General features: G+C 44.7%; 1 protein-coding gene across 1 annotated transcript in view; it reads right to left on the bottom strand.

Annotated features, from left to right (window-relative positions):
- TNFRSF1A (TNF receptor superfamily member 1A) overlaps positions 1 to 13,974 on the bottom strand; it is a 30,941-nt gene extending 16,967 nt beyond the window's left edge. Inside the window, exons 1-2 of the mRNA XM_083149693.1 lie at positions 13,624 to 13,974; positions 9,148 to 9,355 (exon numbers count right to left, since the gene is read on the bottom strand). Coding sequence (XP_083005819.1) covers positions 9,148 to 9,355; positions 13,624 to 13,644 — 229 coding nt within the window. The 5' untranslated portion in view covers positions 13,645 to 13,974. The remainder of the gene's footprint in view (positions 1 to 9,147; positions 9,356 to 13,623) is intronic.
- Between the last annotated feature and the right edge of the window lie 5,992 nt (positions 13,975 to 19,966).

Here is a 19,966-nt window from a genome sequence, read left to right as displayed (position 1 = left end):
GCATGCTTTGCCACAGTTTTGCTATTAGAGAATGCTAAAACTATTGCAAAGCATGCTGGGATGTGTAGTTTCAAAACATCTGGAGGGCCAACGTTGGACATGCCTGCTGTATAGTGTACCGTAATTATGTATGATGCGGTATAGTGTACCGTCCTTATGTATGATGCTGTATAGTGTACCGTCCTTATGTATGATGCGGTATAGTGTAAGTCCTTATGTATGATGCGGTATAGTGTATGTCCTTATGTATGATGCGGTATAGTGTACCGTCCTTATGTATGATGCGGTATAGTGTATGTCCTTATGTATGATGCGGTATAGTGTATGTCCTTATGTGTGATGCGGTAAAGTGTACCGTCATGTGTGATGCGGTATAGTGTACCGTCCATATGTATGATGCGGTATAGTGTACCGTCCTTATGTATGATGCTGTATAGCAGGCATGTCCAACGTTGGCCCTCCAGATGTTTTGAAACTACACATCCCAGCATGCTTTGCCACAGTTTTGCTATTAGAGAATGCTAAAACTATTGCAAAGCATGCTGGGATGTGTAGTTTCAAAACATCTGGAGGGCCAACGTTGGACATGCCTGCTGTATAGTGTACCGTAATTATGTATGATGCGGTATAGTGTACCGTCCTTATGTATGATGCGGTATAGTGTATGTCCTTATATATGATGCGGTATAGTGTATGTCCTTATGTATGATGCGGTATAGTGTATGTCCTTATGTATGATGCTGTATGGTGTACCGTCCTTATGTATGATGCTGTATAGTGTATGTCCTTATATATGATGCGGTATAGTGTATGTCCTTATGTATGATGCGGTATAGTGTATGTCCTTATGTATGATGCGGTATAGTGTACCATCCTTATGTATGATGCTGTATAGTGTACGTCCTTATGTATGATGCGGTATAGTGTATGTCCTTATGTATGATGCGGTATAGTGTATGTCCTTATGTATGATGCGGTATAGTGTATGTCCTTATGTATGATGCGGTATAGTGTATTCCTTATGTATGATGCGGTATAGTGTACCGTCCTTATGTATGATGCAGTATAGTGTATGTCCTTATATATGATGCGGTATAGTGTATGTCCTTATGTATGATGCGGTATAGTGTATGTCCTTATGTATGATGCGGTATAGTGTATGTCCTTATGTATGATGCGGTATAGTGTATGTCCTTATGTATGATGCGGTATAGTGTATGTCCTTATGTATGATGCGGTATAGTGTATGTCCAGTGGCGTAACTATAATACAGCAGCCCCCGCGATGGCTTGGAGGAGCTGGGGTCTGCGGGGCGCCCTAAAAATACCTTGGTCCTGACAGTATATGCTGCTCGTGACAGGGGCATCAGCAGAGAATGTGACGCTGGGAGAGCGCCTTTCTGCTGCCACATCCATGGGAGTAGCGCCCGGCACCAGGGTCACTCTGCCTCCTCCCGCTCTGCGAGCTGCTTCTTCCCCCTACAACCTCATCTCCCAGCCCGGCCGCGGGTTCTCCACAGTGACCGGCAGCAGCACTTCACTGCCAGCGCTGTGACACTGGGAGAGCACCTCTGCTGCCAGGGCAGTCCCTGCTGCTGCACTACCACGTCCGTGGGAGTAGCGCCCGGTGCCAGGGTCACTCTGCCTCCTCCCGCTCTGCAAGCTGCCTTCTTCCCCCTCTGTCCTAATCTCCCAGCGCGGCGGTGGGTTCTCCACAGTGACCGGCAGCAGCACTTCACTGCCAGCGCCGGCCGGAGACCGCTGCATGGACATCTTCCTGCATGCCTCCGACAGCAGGCACAACGCACACACTGAGGTGAACGGGGATGGGGGCAGTTGTGTGCTGCGGGAGGGAAGGAATGAGGGGTGGTGAAGCCCTGAGGCAGCCCTCTGTGCACCTGTGACAGAGTGGGGACTCAGCATCTGGGGGTCTGTACATAAAGCATGCTGTGCTGCAAGGGATAGAAGGAGGGGGGGGGGGCACCAGACACTTTTTTAGCTTGGGGGCGCAAAATTTCAAGTTACGCCACTGTGTATGTCCTTATGTATGATGCGGTATAGTGTATGTCCTTATGTATGATGCGGTATAGTGTACCGTCCTTATGTATGATGCGGTATAGTGTATGTCCTTATGTATGATGCGGTATAGTGTATGTCCTTATGTATGATGCGGTATAGTGTATGTCCTTATGTATGATGCGGTATAGTGTACCGTCCTTATGTATGATGCGGTATAGTGTATGTCCTTATGTATGATGCGGTATAGTGTATGTCCTTATGTATGATGCGGTATAGTGTATATCCTTTTGTATGATGCGGTATAGTGTATGTCCTTATGTATGATGCGGTATAGTGTACCGTCCTTATGTATGATGCGGTATAGTGTATGTCCTTATGTATGATGCGGTATAGTGTATGTCCTTATGTATGATGCGGTATAGTGTACCGTCCTTATGTATGATGCGGTATAGTGTATGTCCTTATGTATAATGCGGTATAGTGTACCGTCCTTATGTATGATGTGGTATAGTGTATGTCCTTATGTATGATGTGGTATAGTGTATGTCATTTTGTATGATGCGGTATAGTGTATGTCCTTATGTATGATGCGGTATAGTGTATGTCCTTATGTATGATGCGGTATAGTGTACCGTCCTTATGTATGATACGGTATAGTGTACCGTCCTTATGTATGATGCGGTATAGTGTACCGTCCTTATGTATGATACGGTATAGTGTACCGTCCTTTTGTATGATGCGGTATAGTGTATGTCCTTTTGTATGATGCGGTATAGTGTATGTCCTTATGTATGATGTGGTATAGTGTACCGTCCTTATGTATGATGTGGTATAGTGTATGTCCTTATGTATGATGTGGTATAGTGTATGTCCTTTTGTATGATGCGGTATAGTGTATGTCCTTATGTATGATGCGGTATAGTGTACCGTCCTTATGTATGATACGGTATAGTGTACCGTCCTTATGTATGATGCGGTATAGTGTACCGTCCTTATGTATGATACGGTATAGTGTATGTCCTTTTGTATGATGCGGTATAGTGTATGTCCTTATGTATGATGCGGTATAGTGTATGTCCTTATGTATGATGCGGTATAGTGTATGTCCTTATGTATGATGCGGTATAGTGTATGTCCTTATGTATGATGCGGTATAGTGTACCGTCCTTATGTATGATACGGTATAGTGTACCGTCCTTATGTATGATGCGGTATAGTGTACCGTCCTTATGTATGATACGGTATAGTGTACCGTCCTTTTGTATGATGCGGTATAGTGTATGTCCTTATGTATGATGCGGTATAGTGTATGTCCTTATGTATGATGCGGTATAGTGTACCGTCCTTATGTATGATGCGGTATAGTGTATGTCCTTATATATGATGCGGTATAGTGTATGTCCTTATGTATGATGCGGTATAGTGTATGTCCATATGTATGATGCGGTATAGTGTATGTCCTTATGTATGATGCGGTATAGTGTATGTCCTTATGTATGATGCGGTATAGTGTATGTCCTTATGTATGATGCGGTATAGTGTATGTCCTTATGTATGATGCGGTATAGTGTATGTCCTTATGTATGATGCGGTATAGTGTACCGTCCTTATGTATGATGCGGTATAGTGTATGTCCTTATGTATGATGCGGTATAGTGTATGTCCTTATGTATGATGCGGTATAGTGTATGTCCTTATGTATGATGCGGTATAGTGTACCGTCCTTATGTATGATGCGGTATAGTGTATGTCCTTATGTATGATGCGGTATAGTGTATGTCCTTATGTATGATGTGGTATAGTGTATATCCTTTTGTATGATGCGGTATAGTGTATGTCCTTATGTATGATGCGGTATAGTGTACCGTCCTTATGTATGATGCGGTATAGTGTATGTCCTTATGTATGATGCGGTATAGTGTACCGTCCTTATGTATGATGCGGTATAGTGTACCGTCCTTATGTATGATGCGGTATAGTGTATGTCCTTATGTATAATGCGGTATAGTGTACCGTCCTTATGTATGATGTGGTATAGTGTATGTCCTTATGTATGATGTGGTATAGTGTATGTCCTTTTGTATGATGCGGTATAGTGTATGTCCTTATGTATGATGCGGTATAGTGTATGTCCTTATGTATGATGCGATATAGTGTACCGTCCTTATGTATGATACGGTATAGTGTACCGTCCTTATGTATGATGCGGTATAGTGTACCGTCCTTATGTATGATACGGTATAGTGTACCGTCCTTTTGTATGATGCGGTATAGTGTATGTCCTTATGTATGATGCGGTATAGTGTATGTCCTTATGTATGATGCGGTATAGTGTATGTCCTTATGTATGATGCGGTATAGTGTATGTCCTTATGTATGATGCGGTATAGTGTACCGTCCTTATGTATGATACGGTATAGTGTACCGTCCTTATGTATGATGCGGTATAGTGTACCGTCCTTATGTATGATACGGTATAGTGTACCGTCCTTTTGTATGATGCGGTATAGTGTATGTCCTTATGTATGATGCGGTATAGTGTATGTCCTTATGTATGATGCGGTATAGTGTATGTCCTTATGTATGATGCGGTATAGTGTATGTCCTTATGTATGATGCGGTATAGTGTATGTCCTTATGTATGATGCGGTATAGTGTATGTCCTTATGTATGATGCGGTATAGTGTATGTCCTTATGTATGATGTGGTATAGTGTATGTCCTTATGTATGATGCGGTATAGTGTATGTCCTTATGTATGATGCGGTATAGTGTATGTCCTTATGTATGATGTGGTATAGTGTATGTCCTTTTGTATGATGCGGTATAGTGTATGTCCTTATGTATGATGTGGTATAGTGTACCGTCCTTATGTATGATGTGGTATAGTGTATGTCCTTATGTATGATGTGGTATAGTGTATGTCCTTTTGTATGATGCGGTATAGTGTATGTCCTTATGTATGATGCGGTATAGTGTATGTCCTTATGTATAATGCGGTATAGTGTACCGTCCTTATGTATGATACGGTATAGTGTACCGTCCTTATGTATGATGCGGTATAGTGTACCGTCCTTATGTATGATACGGTATAGTGTACCGTCCTTTTGTATGATGCGGTATAGTGTATGTCCTTATGTATGATGCGGTATAGTGTATGTCCTTATGTATGATGCGGTATAGTGTATGTCCTTATGTATGATGCGGTATAGTGTATGTCCTTATGTATGATGCGGTATAGTGTACCGTCCTTATGTATGATACGGTATAGTGTACCGTCCTTATGTATGATGCGGTATAGTGTACCGTCCTTATGTATGATACGGTATAGTGTACCGTCCTTTTGTATGATGCGGTATAGTGTATGTCCTTATGTATGATGCGGTATAGTGTATGTCCTTATGTATGATGCGGTATAGTGTATGTCCTTATGTATGATGCGGTATAGTGTATGTCCTTATGTATGATGCGGTATAGTGTATGTCCTTATGTATGATGCGGTATAGTGTATGTCCTTATGTATGATGTGGTATAGTGTATGTCCTTATGTATGATGCGGTATAGTGTATGTCCTTATGTATGATGCGGTATAGTGTATGTCCTTATGTATGATGTGGTATAGTGTATGTCCTTTTGTATGATGCGGTATAGTGTATGTCCTTATGTATGATGCGGTATAGTGTACCGTCCTTATGTATGATGCGGTATAGTGTATGTCCTTATGTATGATGCGGTATAGTGTATGTCTTTATGTATGATGCGGTATAGTGTACCGTCCTTATGTATGATGCGGTATAGTGTATGTCCTTATGTATAATGCGGTATAGTGTACCGTCCTTATGTATGATGTGGTATAGTGTATGTCCTTATGTATGATGTGGTATAGTGTATGTTCTTTTGTATGATGCGGTATAGTGTATGTCCTTATGTATGATGCGGTATAGTGTATGTCCTTATGTATGATACGGTATAGTGTACCGTCCTTATGTATGATGCGGTATAGTGTACCGTCCTTATGTATGATACGGTATAGTGTACCGTCCTTTTGTATGATGCGGTATAGTGTATGTCCTTATGTATGATGCGGTATAGTGTATGTCCTTATGTATGATGCGGTATAGTGTATGTCCTTATGTATGATGCGGTATAGTGTATGTCCTTATGTATGATGCGGTATAGTGTACCGTCCTTATGTATGATACGGTATAGTGTACCGTCCTTATGTATGATGCGGTATAGTGTACCGTCCTTATGTATGATACGGTATAGTGTACCGTCCTTTTGTATGATGCGGTATAGTGTATGTCCTTATGTATGATGCGGTATAGTGTATGTCCTTATGTATGATGCGGTATAGTGTATGTCCTTATGTATGATGCGGTATAGTGTATGTCCTTATGTATGATGCGGTATAGTGTATGTCCTTATGTATGATGCGGTATAGTGTATGTCCTTATGTATGATGCGGTATAGTGTATGTCCTTATGTATGATGTGGTATAGTGTATGTCCTTATGTATGATGCGGTATAGTGTATGTCCTTATGTATGATGCGGTATAGTGTATGTCCTTATGTATGATGTGGTATAGTGTATGTCCTTTTGTATGATGCGGTATAGTGTATGTCCTTATGTATGATGTGGTATAGTGTACCGTCCTTATGTATGATGTGGTATAGTGTATGTCCTTATGTATGATGTGGTATAGTGTATGTCCTTTTGTATGATGCGGTATAGTGTATGTCCTTATGTATGATGCGGTATAGTGTATGTCCTTATGTATAATGCGGTATAGTGTACCGTCCTTATGTATGATACGGTATAGTGTACCGTCCTTATGTATGATGCGGTATAGTGTACCGTCCTTATGTATGATACGGTATAGTGTACCGTCCTTTTGTATGATGCGGTATAGTGTATGTCCTTATGTATGATGCGGTATAGTGTATGTCCTTATGTATGATGCGGTATAGTGTATGTCCTTATGTATGATGCGGTATAGTGTATGTCCTTATGTATGATGCGGTATAGTGTACCGTCCTTATGTATGATACGGTATAGTGTACCGTCCTTATGTATGATGCGGTATAGTGTACCGTCCTTATGTATGATACGGTATAGTGTACCGTCCTTTTGTATGATGCGGTATAGTGTATGTCCTTATGTATGATGCGGTATAGTGTATGTCCTTATGTATGATGCGGTATAGTGTATGTCCTTATGTATGATGCGGTATAGTGTATGTCCTTATGTATGATGCGGTATAGTGTATGTCCTTATGTATGATGCGGTATAGTGTATGTCCTTATGTATGATGCGGTATAGTGTATGTCCTTATGTATGATGTGGTATAGTGTATGTCCTTATGTATGATGCGGTATAGTGTATGTCCTTATGTATGATGCGGTATAGTGTATGTCCTTATGTATGATGTGGTATAGTGTATGTCCTTTTGTATGATGCGGTATAGTGTATGTCCTTATGTATGATGCGGTATAGTGTACCGTCCTTATGTATGATGCGGTATAGTGTATGTCCTTATGTATGATGCGGTATAGTGTATGTCTTTATGTATGATGCGGTATAGTGTACCGTCCTTATGTATGATGCGGTATAGTGTATGTCCTTATGTATAATGCGGTATAGTGTACCGTCCTTATGTATGATGTGGTATAGTGTATGTCCTTATGTATGATGTGGTATAGTGTATGTTCTTTTGTATGATGCGGTATAGTGTATGTCCTTATGTATGATGCGGTATAGTGTATGTCCTTATGTATGATGCGGTATAGTGTACCGTCCTTATGTATGATACGGTATAGTGTACCGTCCTTATGTATGATGCGGTATAGTGTACCCTCCTTATGTATGATACGGTATAGTGTACCGTCCTTTTGTATGATGCGGTATAGTGTATGTCCTTATGTATGATGCGGTATAGTGTATGTCCTTATGTATGATGCGGTATAGTGTATGTCCTTATGTATGATGCGGTATAGTGTATGTCTTATGTATGATGCGGTATAGTGTACCGTCCTTATGTATGATACGGTATAGTGTACCGTCCTTATGTATGATGCGGTATAGTGTACCGTCCTTATGTATGATACGGTATAGTGTACCGTCCTTTTGTATGATGCGGTATAGTGTATGTACTTATGTATGATGCGGTATAGTGTATGTCCTTATGTATGATGCGGTATAGTGTATGTCCTTATGTATGATGCGGTATAGTGTATGTCCTTATGTATGATGCGGTATAGTGTATGTCCTTATGTATGATGCGGTATAGTGTATGTCCTTATGTATGATGCGGTATAGTGTATGTCCTTATGTATGATGCGGTATAGTGTATGTCCTTATGTATGATGCGGTATAGTGTATGTCCTTATGTATGATGCTGTATAGTGTATGTCCTTATGTATGATGCGGTATAGTGTATGTCCTTATGTATGATGCGGTATAGTGTATGTCCTTATGAATGATGCGGTATAGTGTATGTCCTTATGTATGATGCGGTATAGTGTATGTCCTTATGTATGATGCGGTATAGTGTATGTCCTTATGTATGATGCGGTATAGTGTATGTCCTTATGTATGATGCGGTATAGTGTATGTCCTTATGTATGATGCGGTATAGTGTATGTCCTTATGTATGATGCGGTATAGTGTATGTCCTTATGTATGATGCGGTATAGTGTATGTCCTTATGTATGATGCGGTATAGTGTATGTCCTTATGTATGATGCGGTATAGTGTATGTCCTTATGTATGATGCGGTATAGTGTATGTCCTTATGTATGATGCGGTATAGTGTATGTCCTTATGTATGATGCGGTATAGTGTATGTCCTTATGTATGATGCTGTATAGTGTATGTCCTTATGTATGATGCGGTATAGTGTATGTCCTTATGTATGATGCGGTATAGTGTATGTCCTTATGAATGATGCGGTATATAATTTTACCAATTAGTGTGCCAAGCTGAATGAGGACCAGTGTACGTCAAGCTGTATAACAGAATGGTCTCGCAAGTAGCTATACAGTGCCATCCTTATATCTATGACTTACTAAACATCACGCTTTATGCCTCGCACATTGAGGCGGATGAGGAGGTAAGTAGACGTACTCACCCGGCTCACATTTGTTGCAGCAGTGATTCTGCCTCCTGGGTTGGTATTCATATATCTGACATTCTATTTTCTCGTTTCCTGTGTCCGCTCGTTTGTGTCTGCGAAGAGGCGCAGTAAATCCCACAGGCGCACCCTGTACTAGCACCGCAGCTCCGAAGGGTATATCATACGCCGGACATATGCTGGGGAAGACCCAGATTATAGACACCTGCAACACAGAAATCATAATGCAGTGTTTAATCGTATACAGTACTGACCCGTAGAAAATATATAAAGGTAAAATTAATATAAGCGACCAAATAACAGTAGAGGCAGCTTTTTAGGCGACTAGGTGTGTGCCGAATTTTGGATTTAGCCATTTTGCAAAGTGTTTTACTCAACCTTTTCCTAACATTAACATTAAGTAAGACTTTGAGCAACAATCCATTCCAGCCTGGCTCGCCATGCGACCCGGGAACCATTCACCGCAATGAATTAGCCGGCGCTTGGAGATGCTCTTACGGGCTTCACTTTGCAAAAATTACCAGGAGAGGGTTCCTGAGGAATCCTCCCTGTCACTGGCCAACTCCTGTTCAGAGCGACCACGGCCCAAATAGAGAAGCGGAATTATTTATTATGCAATCATCTCCCTTCTTTGCACATTGCATGGACGGAATCTATTAGAACATTTGGGGCGGGATGTATTAATATACATCGCCGCCCTTCGCTGCCCGCCCGCCGCGATGCCAGCACATATGTACTAACATATGCGGCTGGCATCGCGGTGCAGTAACGGACCCCCGCGATACTTGTACTGTGGTGTGCGGGGGGTCTCCGTCTCCTCCCTGCCGCCTCCTGCTGCCTACACGCCGGGGACAGCTAAGCAGGCTGTCCCCGGCGCCTCCTCCTCCCCCTGCAGCCGGAAGGATGTCTGGCTGCGCTGCTAGGGGGAGGAAGGGCTTACGTTCCGGGGTCCAGGAGGACCTGCAAGAAGGTAAGCCCAAGGGAGGGGGAGAGGGGGGGGTCGGCGAGGCGGCGGGGTTACGGTGGGCGGCAAAAAGAAGCCCAGCAGCTTCTATAGGGTATCGCCACTCTGGCCGGCGAAATCCTGTGCGGCCAGGTAATAGTACATATGAAAATGCGGTAAAACGGGGGTTTTACTGCATTTTAATTTTGATACATCTCGCCCATGGGGGAAAACTTAATTTCTTGTTATTGCAAATAGCGGAATTAAAAAAAAAATGATTGGGTCTGAAATTGTAATTAATTAGTAAACAGGCGGCTAGTAGATGGAGTAAGTGGTTAAGTTGCTCAAAGTAACCAATCAGCATCTCTGACATTATACTTGAATGACAATAAGAAGCTGATTGGTTGTTTTAGCGCAGGCCTGGCCGATCTGTGGCTCTCTTGTAAAACTACACATCCCAGCATGCCTTGCCACACGTTTAGCATTTCCTAATAGCAAAACGGTGGCAAGGCATGCTGGGACTTGTAGTTTTACAACAGCCGGAGGTTGGCCAGGCCTGTTTCAGCAACTTTCTCTCTCTCCAAGCCTTGATACATTTCCCCCTGTGAATTAGATCTAGCCTACAGAAGAGTTCAGTAACAGGGTGTAAATCAAACTAAGGTTGACATGCTTTGAGTCGACCACTGAAGGTCTACAGGCCTTAGGTCGACACATGAAAAAGATTGACATGGCTAAAGTCGGCATGGTCAAAAGCTCGGCACAAGCATTAGGTTGACATTGGGAAGGTCGACAGTCAAAAAGTCAACATGGGTTTTTCACTTTGTCTTTGTACAGAGTTTCAACACCGTCGACACGGACACTGAAAAAAGTGCACAGCATCCCCTCGCATGGCTCGCTGCGATCGCCATGCTTCGGGCACTGTTATATTCACCCTCCACGCCCTAGTGGATGGTAGGGCATGAAATACTACCTGTCGGCACATGTCGGTTAAAAAAAAAAAAGTGAAAAACCCACAGCAACCTTTTGACTGTCGACATTTTGATCCTGTTGACTTTAGCCATGTTGACCTTTTTCATTTGACGACCGCCTTCAGTGGTCGACGCAATGCATGTCAAAATTAATACTGTCGACCTAACAACCGTGTACACAGTAAAAATAGAATTATTCAGTTGGCCATGGGCGCAGATTGCCATCATGAGGAGATAAGTATCATGTCTTTGGAAGAGGACTAGGGGCACCGTTGTCCATAGCAACCATCAGATTCCAGCTATCCTTTATCTTGTACAATCTATGAAACGAGAGCTAGCGCCAGTTTGCAGCATGTGGGCCGGTGACATTGGGCCAGATTCTCTACGCTTCAAAAGTGATAAAATGGAGAGTGATAAACAGCCAGCCAATCAGCTCCTGCCTGACATGTCACAGACTGTGTTTGAAAAATGTCAGGCAGGAGCTGATTGGCTGGCTGTTTCCACTCTCTATTTCATGGGTCTTCAAACTGTGGCCCTCCAGATGTTGTGGAACTACATGTCCCAGCATGCCCTGACAGTTTTGGCATGCTCTTATAGGAAAAAATGTGGCAATGCATGCTGGAACATGTAGTTTCACAACATCTGGAGGGCCACAGTTTGAAGACCCATGCGTCTATTTGATCACTTTTGAAGCTTAAAGAATCTGGCCCATTTCCAGGAAACCGTCTGCGGGTTAAACGGACACTGATGAGAGCACAGCTAATATATACGCCGGGAACTGGGGACATTATTGAGGCACGAGGCACGGCTTTGCCTTATAAATCCCTGCGATGGAGGCAGAGCACTTGCTGGCGGGGGAGGAGCGGGCACAATCCCTGCTGTGTGTGCAACACCAGCCTGTGACTGTACCATTTCCCGTAACACACAGATTTCCTAATCCAGGAAACACAACTGTGTTCTCCTACTGCCGAGAGGGGAACCTGCTGGTCACTGGCAGACGCCAGCACGCTGCACCAAGGACCAGCACCGTACATACCAGTGCAATGGCCTGCGCCGGGCCCGGCTCACTTCCGAACCACAATACCATAGAATATGTGTACATTGCTTATAGCACAGTAATATTGGGCTGAATTGACTATAATCACACAAATCCTATTGTCAGGTTTGTTTCAGGTTTGTACATACTGACACGTATAGGACACAAACTGACACTGTTTACACCTGTGCACAGAACCCTTACCCAGGCCAACAGACAGTACGGTATACGATATACGGCAGTTTTTTTCTACCACCGTGCCATGGCACACTAGTGCGCCTTGAGCTGTTCTCAAGTGTGCCCCCAGATCTAGAGATGCCCGAACCAGTTTACAGCCACCACCAGTTCAACTGTTATTTACTGGTCTCTTCATGTAAAGGGCCAATGTATTTTATTTTAGTTATCTGTGGGGACCAATGTGATTGTTTTTTTTTATATGGGGGCCAATAGTTTTTTTTTCCTATGGGGGCCAATGTGTTTTGCCCTGACAATTTTAAAATCTTATTTAGTGTACCGCAAGGTAAAAAGGATGAAAATGACTGATATATACGGTATACAATGGATATAGGCAGATATTTATACGGATAGAAAGACTGGGGCAGATCTACTAAGCCTTGGGGAGAGAGAGATCAAGCACCAGCCAAGCAGCTCTCAACTGTCATTTTTCAAACACAGCCTGTAGCACGGCAATAAGGAGCTGAGGAGGGTCAGTTGTGTTAAGCCTGGTGAAGTGATAAAGTAGGAGGCGATAAAGCACCGGCCAATCAGCCCCTAACAGTCAAGTTTAAAACTGAAAAATGTCAGTTATGAGCTGACTGGCTGCTGCATGATCATCTTTATCACTTCAGAAGTTTGAATACATCTGCCCCTGATTGCCTGGTACTTTATCTCTCTCCGGCTTAGTACACCTTTGCCAGAGAGACGTACATAGAGGCCTATTCATCAAGGTGGATGGGTACATTTAAACAAATCCTGTAACAGTTCGTAGCTGATTGGCCGGTCATTTATCACTCACCACTTTATCACCGGATAAGGCTTAATACATTTGGTCCATTATACCATGGGTGCAATGCAGGGGGTATCACAGACGGCACAGTTCCCATGCCCTGTGCCTCCCCATTCTCTAACATGGGGAACATCCAAACACGGAAAATTCAGATGGCGTTATAGCCTGCAGACCCCGGCGCTCTCTTACTGGAAGGAGATCCGGAGGATTAAGTGGGACCCGTTAGGATCATGCTGCCACCATCGGTCCTCGCATTGTCACACTGTCACCGGGAGGATCTGGGCAATGCAAGTGTTTGTGTAGCTGCCGGGGATTGCAACACTGGAGCAAAACTGAATTACTTCAGTTGATTTGGATTAAGAGACAGATAGATAGATAGATAGATATGGGTGGGATAGATAGATAGAGTTCTTCCACCTTTAATAAACATATTAGTAGGACTTTTCAGTGGAAAGAATTCTTAATGTGACACTGCAGATAGCAGCACCCCAGTGACAGCTTGTGTTAACCCATTACTCACCACAAGTAAGATCCCAGTCATTTTTCAGGTGCACCCCAGGTTATTTCCGTCGCACGGTCGGACAGAAGATTTGACGCATTTTTTTCTGAACGCGTTGGAAGCCTCTTCGGGCCGGGAGCGACCCCTAGAGCGGCCTGTCTGTCACTGGTGCCTCAGGGGTTAATCACGCTCTTGACATGTCTGTGCTTGTGTTGTGCTGCCAGTTCCTTTGGACAATGTCAAACTTCAGATCCCAGGGAGGTCTGTCTGATCCCCCCCCCTGTGCTTCTTACGGTCTCATTTCTGGTCTGTCTGCTGTGTGATGGCCTCTCCCTGCCTCTCTCTTTCCCAAACTGGTGAAGTGAAGTGTGTAAAGAAAGTCAGGAAGTGACAGCACTGGGAGGGAGCGAGCAGGCGGGGGTGGAGAGCGATACATATTCTGACAGTCGTCTAATTCTAAAGTATTACAATGTTCCATGGTCACTTCCTGCTGCTATTCACCCTGCTGATCTTGAGTGGGGGGCAGTGGCGTAACTAGAAATGTTGTGCCCCCCCACGCCAGAAAAGTTTCTTGTGCCCAAATCCCCACACATTCATAATACATTTGGTTCTTGTGTATTAGCAGGGCCCCCGTTATGCAGTTTGCGTAGCGGCGATGTCAGAATCAGCGTAGTGTTCTCACGCGCAGCGTAGTCAGTGCAGTCTTACTTTACTTTGTGTTCCATGTCCCCTCGCGGGGCTCGCTACGCTCACCACGCTTCGGGCTCGGTGGGTTTGAAAAGGAGGCATTTGTCAGTATGTAACATGGAGCACTGGCAAATGCGTCCTTTATTTTGCATAAGATGCACTTGTGCCCACATACCCCCTTTGTGCAGGAGACGCAAGTGCGCCCGCATGCCCCTAACCCAGTCGGCAGGGTTGCTGTATCCTGCCGCAATAATTACTGAGACGCACCTGCATCTTAGACAGCTGGAGCTCCTCTCTGCCGGCCCCCGCATGATCCCCTCTCCGCCGGTGTCCCCCAGCGCAAGGGATCTGGCGGTTACCGGCGCTGTGTGAGAGGTACTTACTAGGCTTGCCATGGACGCCGGGGACAGAGCTGGGCTGCCGCGGAGTCACTACGCTAACTACACTAGGCAGCCGTTTCGACCCACTATACCATAACCAAGGAATGTAGGCCATACTTACCTACACTCCCCAAATGTATTTATTTATTAGCAGTTTCTTATATAGCGCATACATATTCCGCAGCGCTGTGCAGAGAATATTTGAACATTCACATCAGTCCCTGCCCCAGAGGAGCTTACAATCTGTATTCCCTACCACATGTACACGCACACAGACATTCTAGGGTTAATTTTGTTGGAAGCCAATCGACCTACCAGTATATTTTTGGATTGTGGGAGGAAACCGGAGCACCCGGAGGAAACCGGAGCACCCGGAGGAAACCCACGCAAGTACGGGGAGAATATACAAACTCTGCACAGTTAGAGCCATGGTGGGAATCGAACCCATGACCTCTGTGAGGCAGTAATGCTAACCATTACACCATCTGTACTGACCCAAGTGGCCAGGAGGGTCCCGGAAATCAGGTCCCCCTCTCGTCTACCCCCCCCCCCCCACCCCCGGGACCCAGAATCAGCCTCAGCACCGCCCTCCCTCTGTCGGTCATATAATTTAGAACCACCCCCTCTCCGAAGAGCCGCGAATCACGGCATTTACAGGAATGGGGGCGGGGCTTAATAAGGCGGGGTTGTGAGAGATGTGCAAAATATCCACTAAAAATGCCAGCGTCACTCACATTTGTTATATAGATTTAAAAAATATAAAAATATTGTGTAAAAAAAAAAAGATTATGGGGCAGATTTATTAAGCTCGGTGAAGTGATAAACTGTCTGGTTTTTATCACCGGCCAATCAGCTCCTACCTGTGTAGTTACAGGCTTGGTTTGAAAAATGACAGGTACGAGCTGATTGGCCAGTGATAAAAACCAGACACTTTATCACTTCACCGAGCTTAATAAACCTACCCCTATATTTCCTATATAAAGTAACCTTACAGGTCATTCTGATGAATACAAATGTTTGCTTGGCAATTTTCACACCTATTTTGACTTCCCTCAAAGGGTTAATGGATGGTAAAATCGCGGCTCATCAGACACAACGCTAATGACATTGAGCCCCTGACATGCTCTCGCTCTGAACGTGAGGCTGAGCCAAGCTGTGTTTTGGAATAAATGCAGAAACGGTTCCTTTATAGAGGGAAATGCTGTAATGTGTTGAGGTTGATTTATCATTTGCACTTTCATATAGTTCTGCTCCAGCTGCTTCCACCTCCGTGCACCTAACCACACTCTTCAGGTCATATGTACAAAGCCGCAGGTGACCTCAACACATTAAACAGCATTAATGATAAGCGCAGACCACACCAGGCGTAGCACTTCATATTAGTGCCACTTTACAGTTTGTGGTCGCTGCCGCTTGATAAATATATCACCTACTGTAGCCATCAAAGGTGTTTCACAAGAACAGAGAGCGGTCTGGGTATTTACCCAGGTGCAGTATAAAGTGGTTTTTGGAGCAGATTAATAAGGGAGAATAATTTTTTTAGGGCAGAACAGATGGCGTAGTGGTGAGCACTACCGCCTCCCACCACTGTGGGCATGAGTTATATTCCTGGTCCATCTGTGTGGAGTTTGTATGTCCTTCCACGGCGGGCATGGGCTTCCTGGATTCCACTCAATGGATAGACTGTGTCTAGTTAGACCAGGGATGGGGAAACTTTGGCCCTCCCGCTGTTGCTGAACTATGCATCCCAGCATGCCCTGCAACAGTTTTAAAATGGCCAAAAAGCAAAACTGTAGGAGGGCATGCTGGGATATGTAGTTTAACAACAGCTGGGGGGGGTCAAAGGTTCCCCAGACATTAGACAGTCAAAAGGTCAACACGTTTTTTTTTCAACTTTTGCTTTATTAACTATCCAGTTGGCCCTCGATTGGGAATAGTAACCTGTGGCGAGGGCAGAGCGGCACCTTGCCCAACGTGGTTCTTAGCAAAGCTGTAATGGTTTACTTTTCCACTAATCGTGGTTCTCGGGGCAGATGACAAGATTATAAGAGCAAAAGGCATCATCGTGACCTATGTCCCGCCCACTTCACTCGCTGCACTCGGCACACTATTACATTCTCCCTACATGCTGTAGTGGATAGGGCATGAAATACTGCCTGTCAGCACACGTCGAATAAAAAAAAAAATCCTGAAAAACTTATGTCGATCTTTTGATTGTCGACTTTCCCATTGTCAACGTAATGCTTGTGTCCCGTGTGTGATAGGCGATATGCACTGTATTCTCCACTGGGGCAGGGGCTGTGACTGAAATAATCTCTGCTTAGTGTGTGTTTGTGCATTACCGTACCTGGACGAGGGAGGAACCTGTACTCCGTTACTATACATAGGACATTCCTGCATATAATTTAGGGTGGGTATCCTGAATCATTTGGGGACAGAGTCTCGCTGAAGCTTAGCTAGGGAGCCCACGCGTAATATCACACTTACACACTGTGTGGGACAAACCTAGCATCCAGCGATGATCAGACGGTATGATTACTGCCAGGGCACAGACAGAAAAGGAGGTGTTAGATTAGGTGTAACTGTGTATATATAAAGGGGAAGTACTGCATGTACAGGACACAGACATGAGCGGAGGGGAAGCACTGCTGTTGTTGTGCACCTTATAGGCCTGTTCTGACCTGGATCTGGCTTGTGCTGTTGTTGGGGCACGCGATCTCCCTGATTTGATGGAAATAAGAGTGGGAGGAATAGGAGGGGCTAGGTTTAGTATGTATGTAACAAGAAACATTATTAATAGGGTATACGGATTCTGTGGGGTTCAGGCTAGAGGAGGGCGCCGGGAACTAAGATTTGGATTTAGATTCCTCGCCTGGATCTGAATTATTCGTTTTTTTTTATGCGCAGCTTGTATAACACTGCGTAGAGGCAGAACAATCACACACAGAACTTCTGACAGTATAATATATGGTGTATACTATTGGGGTGCAGTACACACAAAAAAAATAACGAAAAGCAATTTTTTTTGTTGTTGTTGTGGACGGGGCTTGTATAACACTGTGTGGAGGCAGAACAACCACACACGGAGCTTCTGACAGTGTAGTATATGGTGTATTGGATTGCAGTGCAGCACACCACAATGAAAAAAAAAAATGAAAAGCTGACTGACAGCCTGTGTACTGTACCCCACTACACTGACTGACAGCCTCTGCCCTCTGCACACTGACACAGCCTGCCTAACACACGACCAGTACCAGTGGCGTAACTATAGCACCGCAGCCCCCGCGGTCGCGGGGGGGCGCTGTGCATATGGGGGCGCCGGGGGGGCTGCGGTGCTATAGCAATCCCCCCGCATACTTACCTGTCCGCGCATCCCGGCTCCCCTCCTGGCTTCAATCAATGCTATGGAGACGGACCACAATAAAATGGCCGCCCCATAAAGCAGACTGTTCTCTGAAACTGTCTGCGGTATGGGGGCGGCCATTTTATTGTGGTCCGTCTGCATAGAATTTATTGAAGCCGGGACGCGTGGACAGGTAAGCATGCGGCAATGGGGGGAGGGGGCAGGCACGGGGGGCCGGACGGCCGGGGAGCCCTAAAACAAAGCTACGCCGCTGACCAGTACATTACCCAGCACAACACCCCTCTGCACTGCACAACACCCCTCTGCACTGCACAACACCCCTTTGCACTGCACAACACCCCTCTGCACTGCACAACACCCCTTTGCACTGCACAACACCCCTCTGCACTGCACAACACCCCTTTGCACTGCACAACACCCCTCTGCACTGCACAACACCCCTTTGCACTGCACAACACCCCTCTGAGTCTGCACAACACCCAAGGGTTTGGGATTGTTTGGTCTACAGCATGTTGGTCGACAAGCATTAGGTCAACATGGTGAAAGGTCGACATGGTTCTAGGTTGACATGGGACAAGGTCGACATGGGTCTCGGTCGACAGGTCGACACAAGCATTAGGTTGACCTAGACACAAGGGCGGGCGGCATTAAAATGACACGCAAACCTGCAAAATTCACAGCTTTGTGTATCAACCAGAATAAGGGCCATGTAGTGCACTCCTCTAGGAAGGCAAAAACCCTTTAACAAGATGGCCACCACCTGGTCTTCTGCATGTGCTGCCCCAATGTATGCGAGCAGGGCCCTCATGCCTCTTTGTCTCTGTTAGTACTCTTTGTTCTCAAATGTGAAGCGCAACGGTATAAGCCTGCGTTATATAATAAAGATTTATACATTTACCAGTAATATCATTATCACCGTCAGATCTCTTCCTCCCGGCTTACGAAAATTTCCGTCCATCCAATTCTCTACCTTGGGCTCATTAACCCTTTGAGTGCCAACAGCTCTGTGAGATACTGTATGAAAAATATTGGCTAAAAATGCCAGTGTCGCTCACATTTGTTATATGAATTCAAATCAAAAAATTTTATTAAAAAAAAAGATTATATTTCCTATATAAGGAAAACATTACAGGTCATTATGATGTATAAAAATGTTTGCTTGGCAATTTTCAAACCAATTTTGACAAATTCACTTGGCACTCAAAGGGTGAAAGGCTTCGGAGAAACCCACATAATGTTCCCCCATGGGACAGCAGTTCTTCCTAATCTACACTCCCGGCTGCTCTCCTCCGCAGCCGTCTCCCCCAGATGATTCCCAGCAACGTCCTGTAAGCGGGCCATACAGTTCTCTGATTTTGGGCCAAGAAGCCTCAGGCCAGTCCCATGGCGATGGTTGGTCGCACACGGAATTCTTCCTTCCTTTATTTATTTATTTGAATTTTTTTATTTATTAAAGAGTCAGAAATTCCAATCCAGATACGATGAAATGCACGGCGGAGAGGATAACACAAACACACTTATATTACTTACGGTTCAAATTTGTCTTGGGGGGGGGGGGTTACTGGATTGAGTCCAATTCACCCACAGTTTATAGCAGGCAGCAAAGTTCCTCAGAATACTGGTCATAGGTTCCAACACTTTTAATCCAAATGTGGTTAGAGGGTTCTCTTTGCTACTATTGAGCAATGTAAACTGATTCGGTAATGTATGGGATGGCCAGCACGAGACACTGGAGGATACAACATATAAATCTACTAGTGACCAGTCCTTCAATATGACTAAACAGAATAGTAATCTCAGCGCCGGCTGATTCGATGTGCGGCATAGCTGCCTACCCTCCTGCATTCTGCAGGAGACTCCCTGAAATAGCAGCAATCTCCCTCTCTCCCTTATTAGTCTAGCAATCTCCCTCATTTCACCTAGCCCACATTAC

The sequence above is a fragment of the Crinia signifera genome, chromosome 6, assembly GCF_055691185.1.
Source record: "Crinia signifera chromosome 6, ASM5569118v1, whole genome shotgun sequence".
Taxonomy (NCBI): domain Eukaryota; kingdom Metazoa; phylum Chordata; class Amphibia; order Anura; family Myobatrachidae; genus Crinia; species Crinia signifera.
This window is presented reverse-complemented; position numbering and strand designations above follow the sequence as displayed.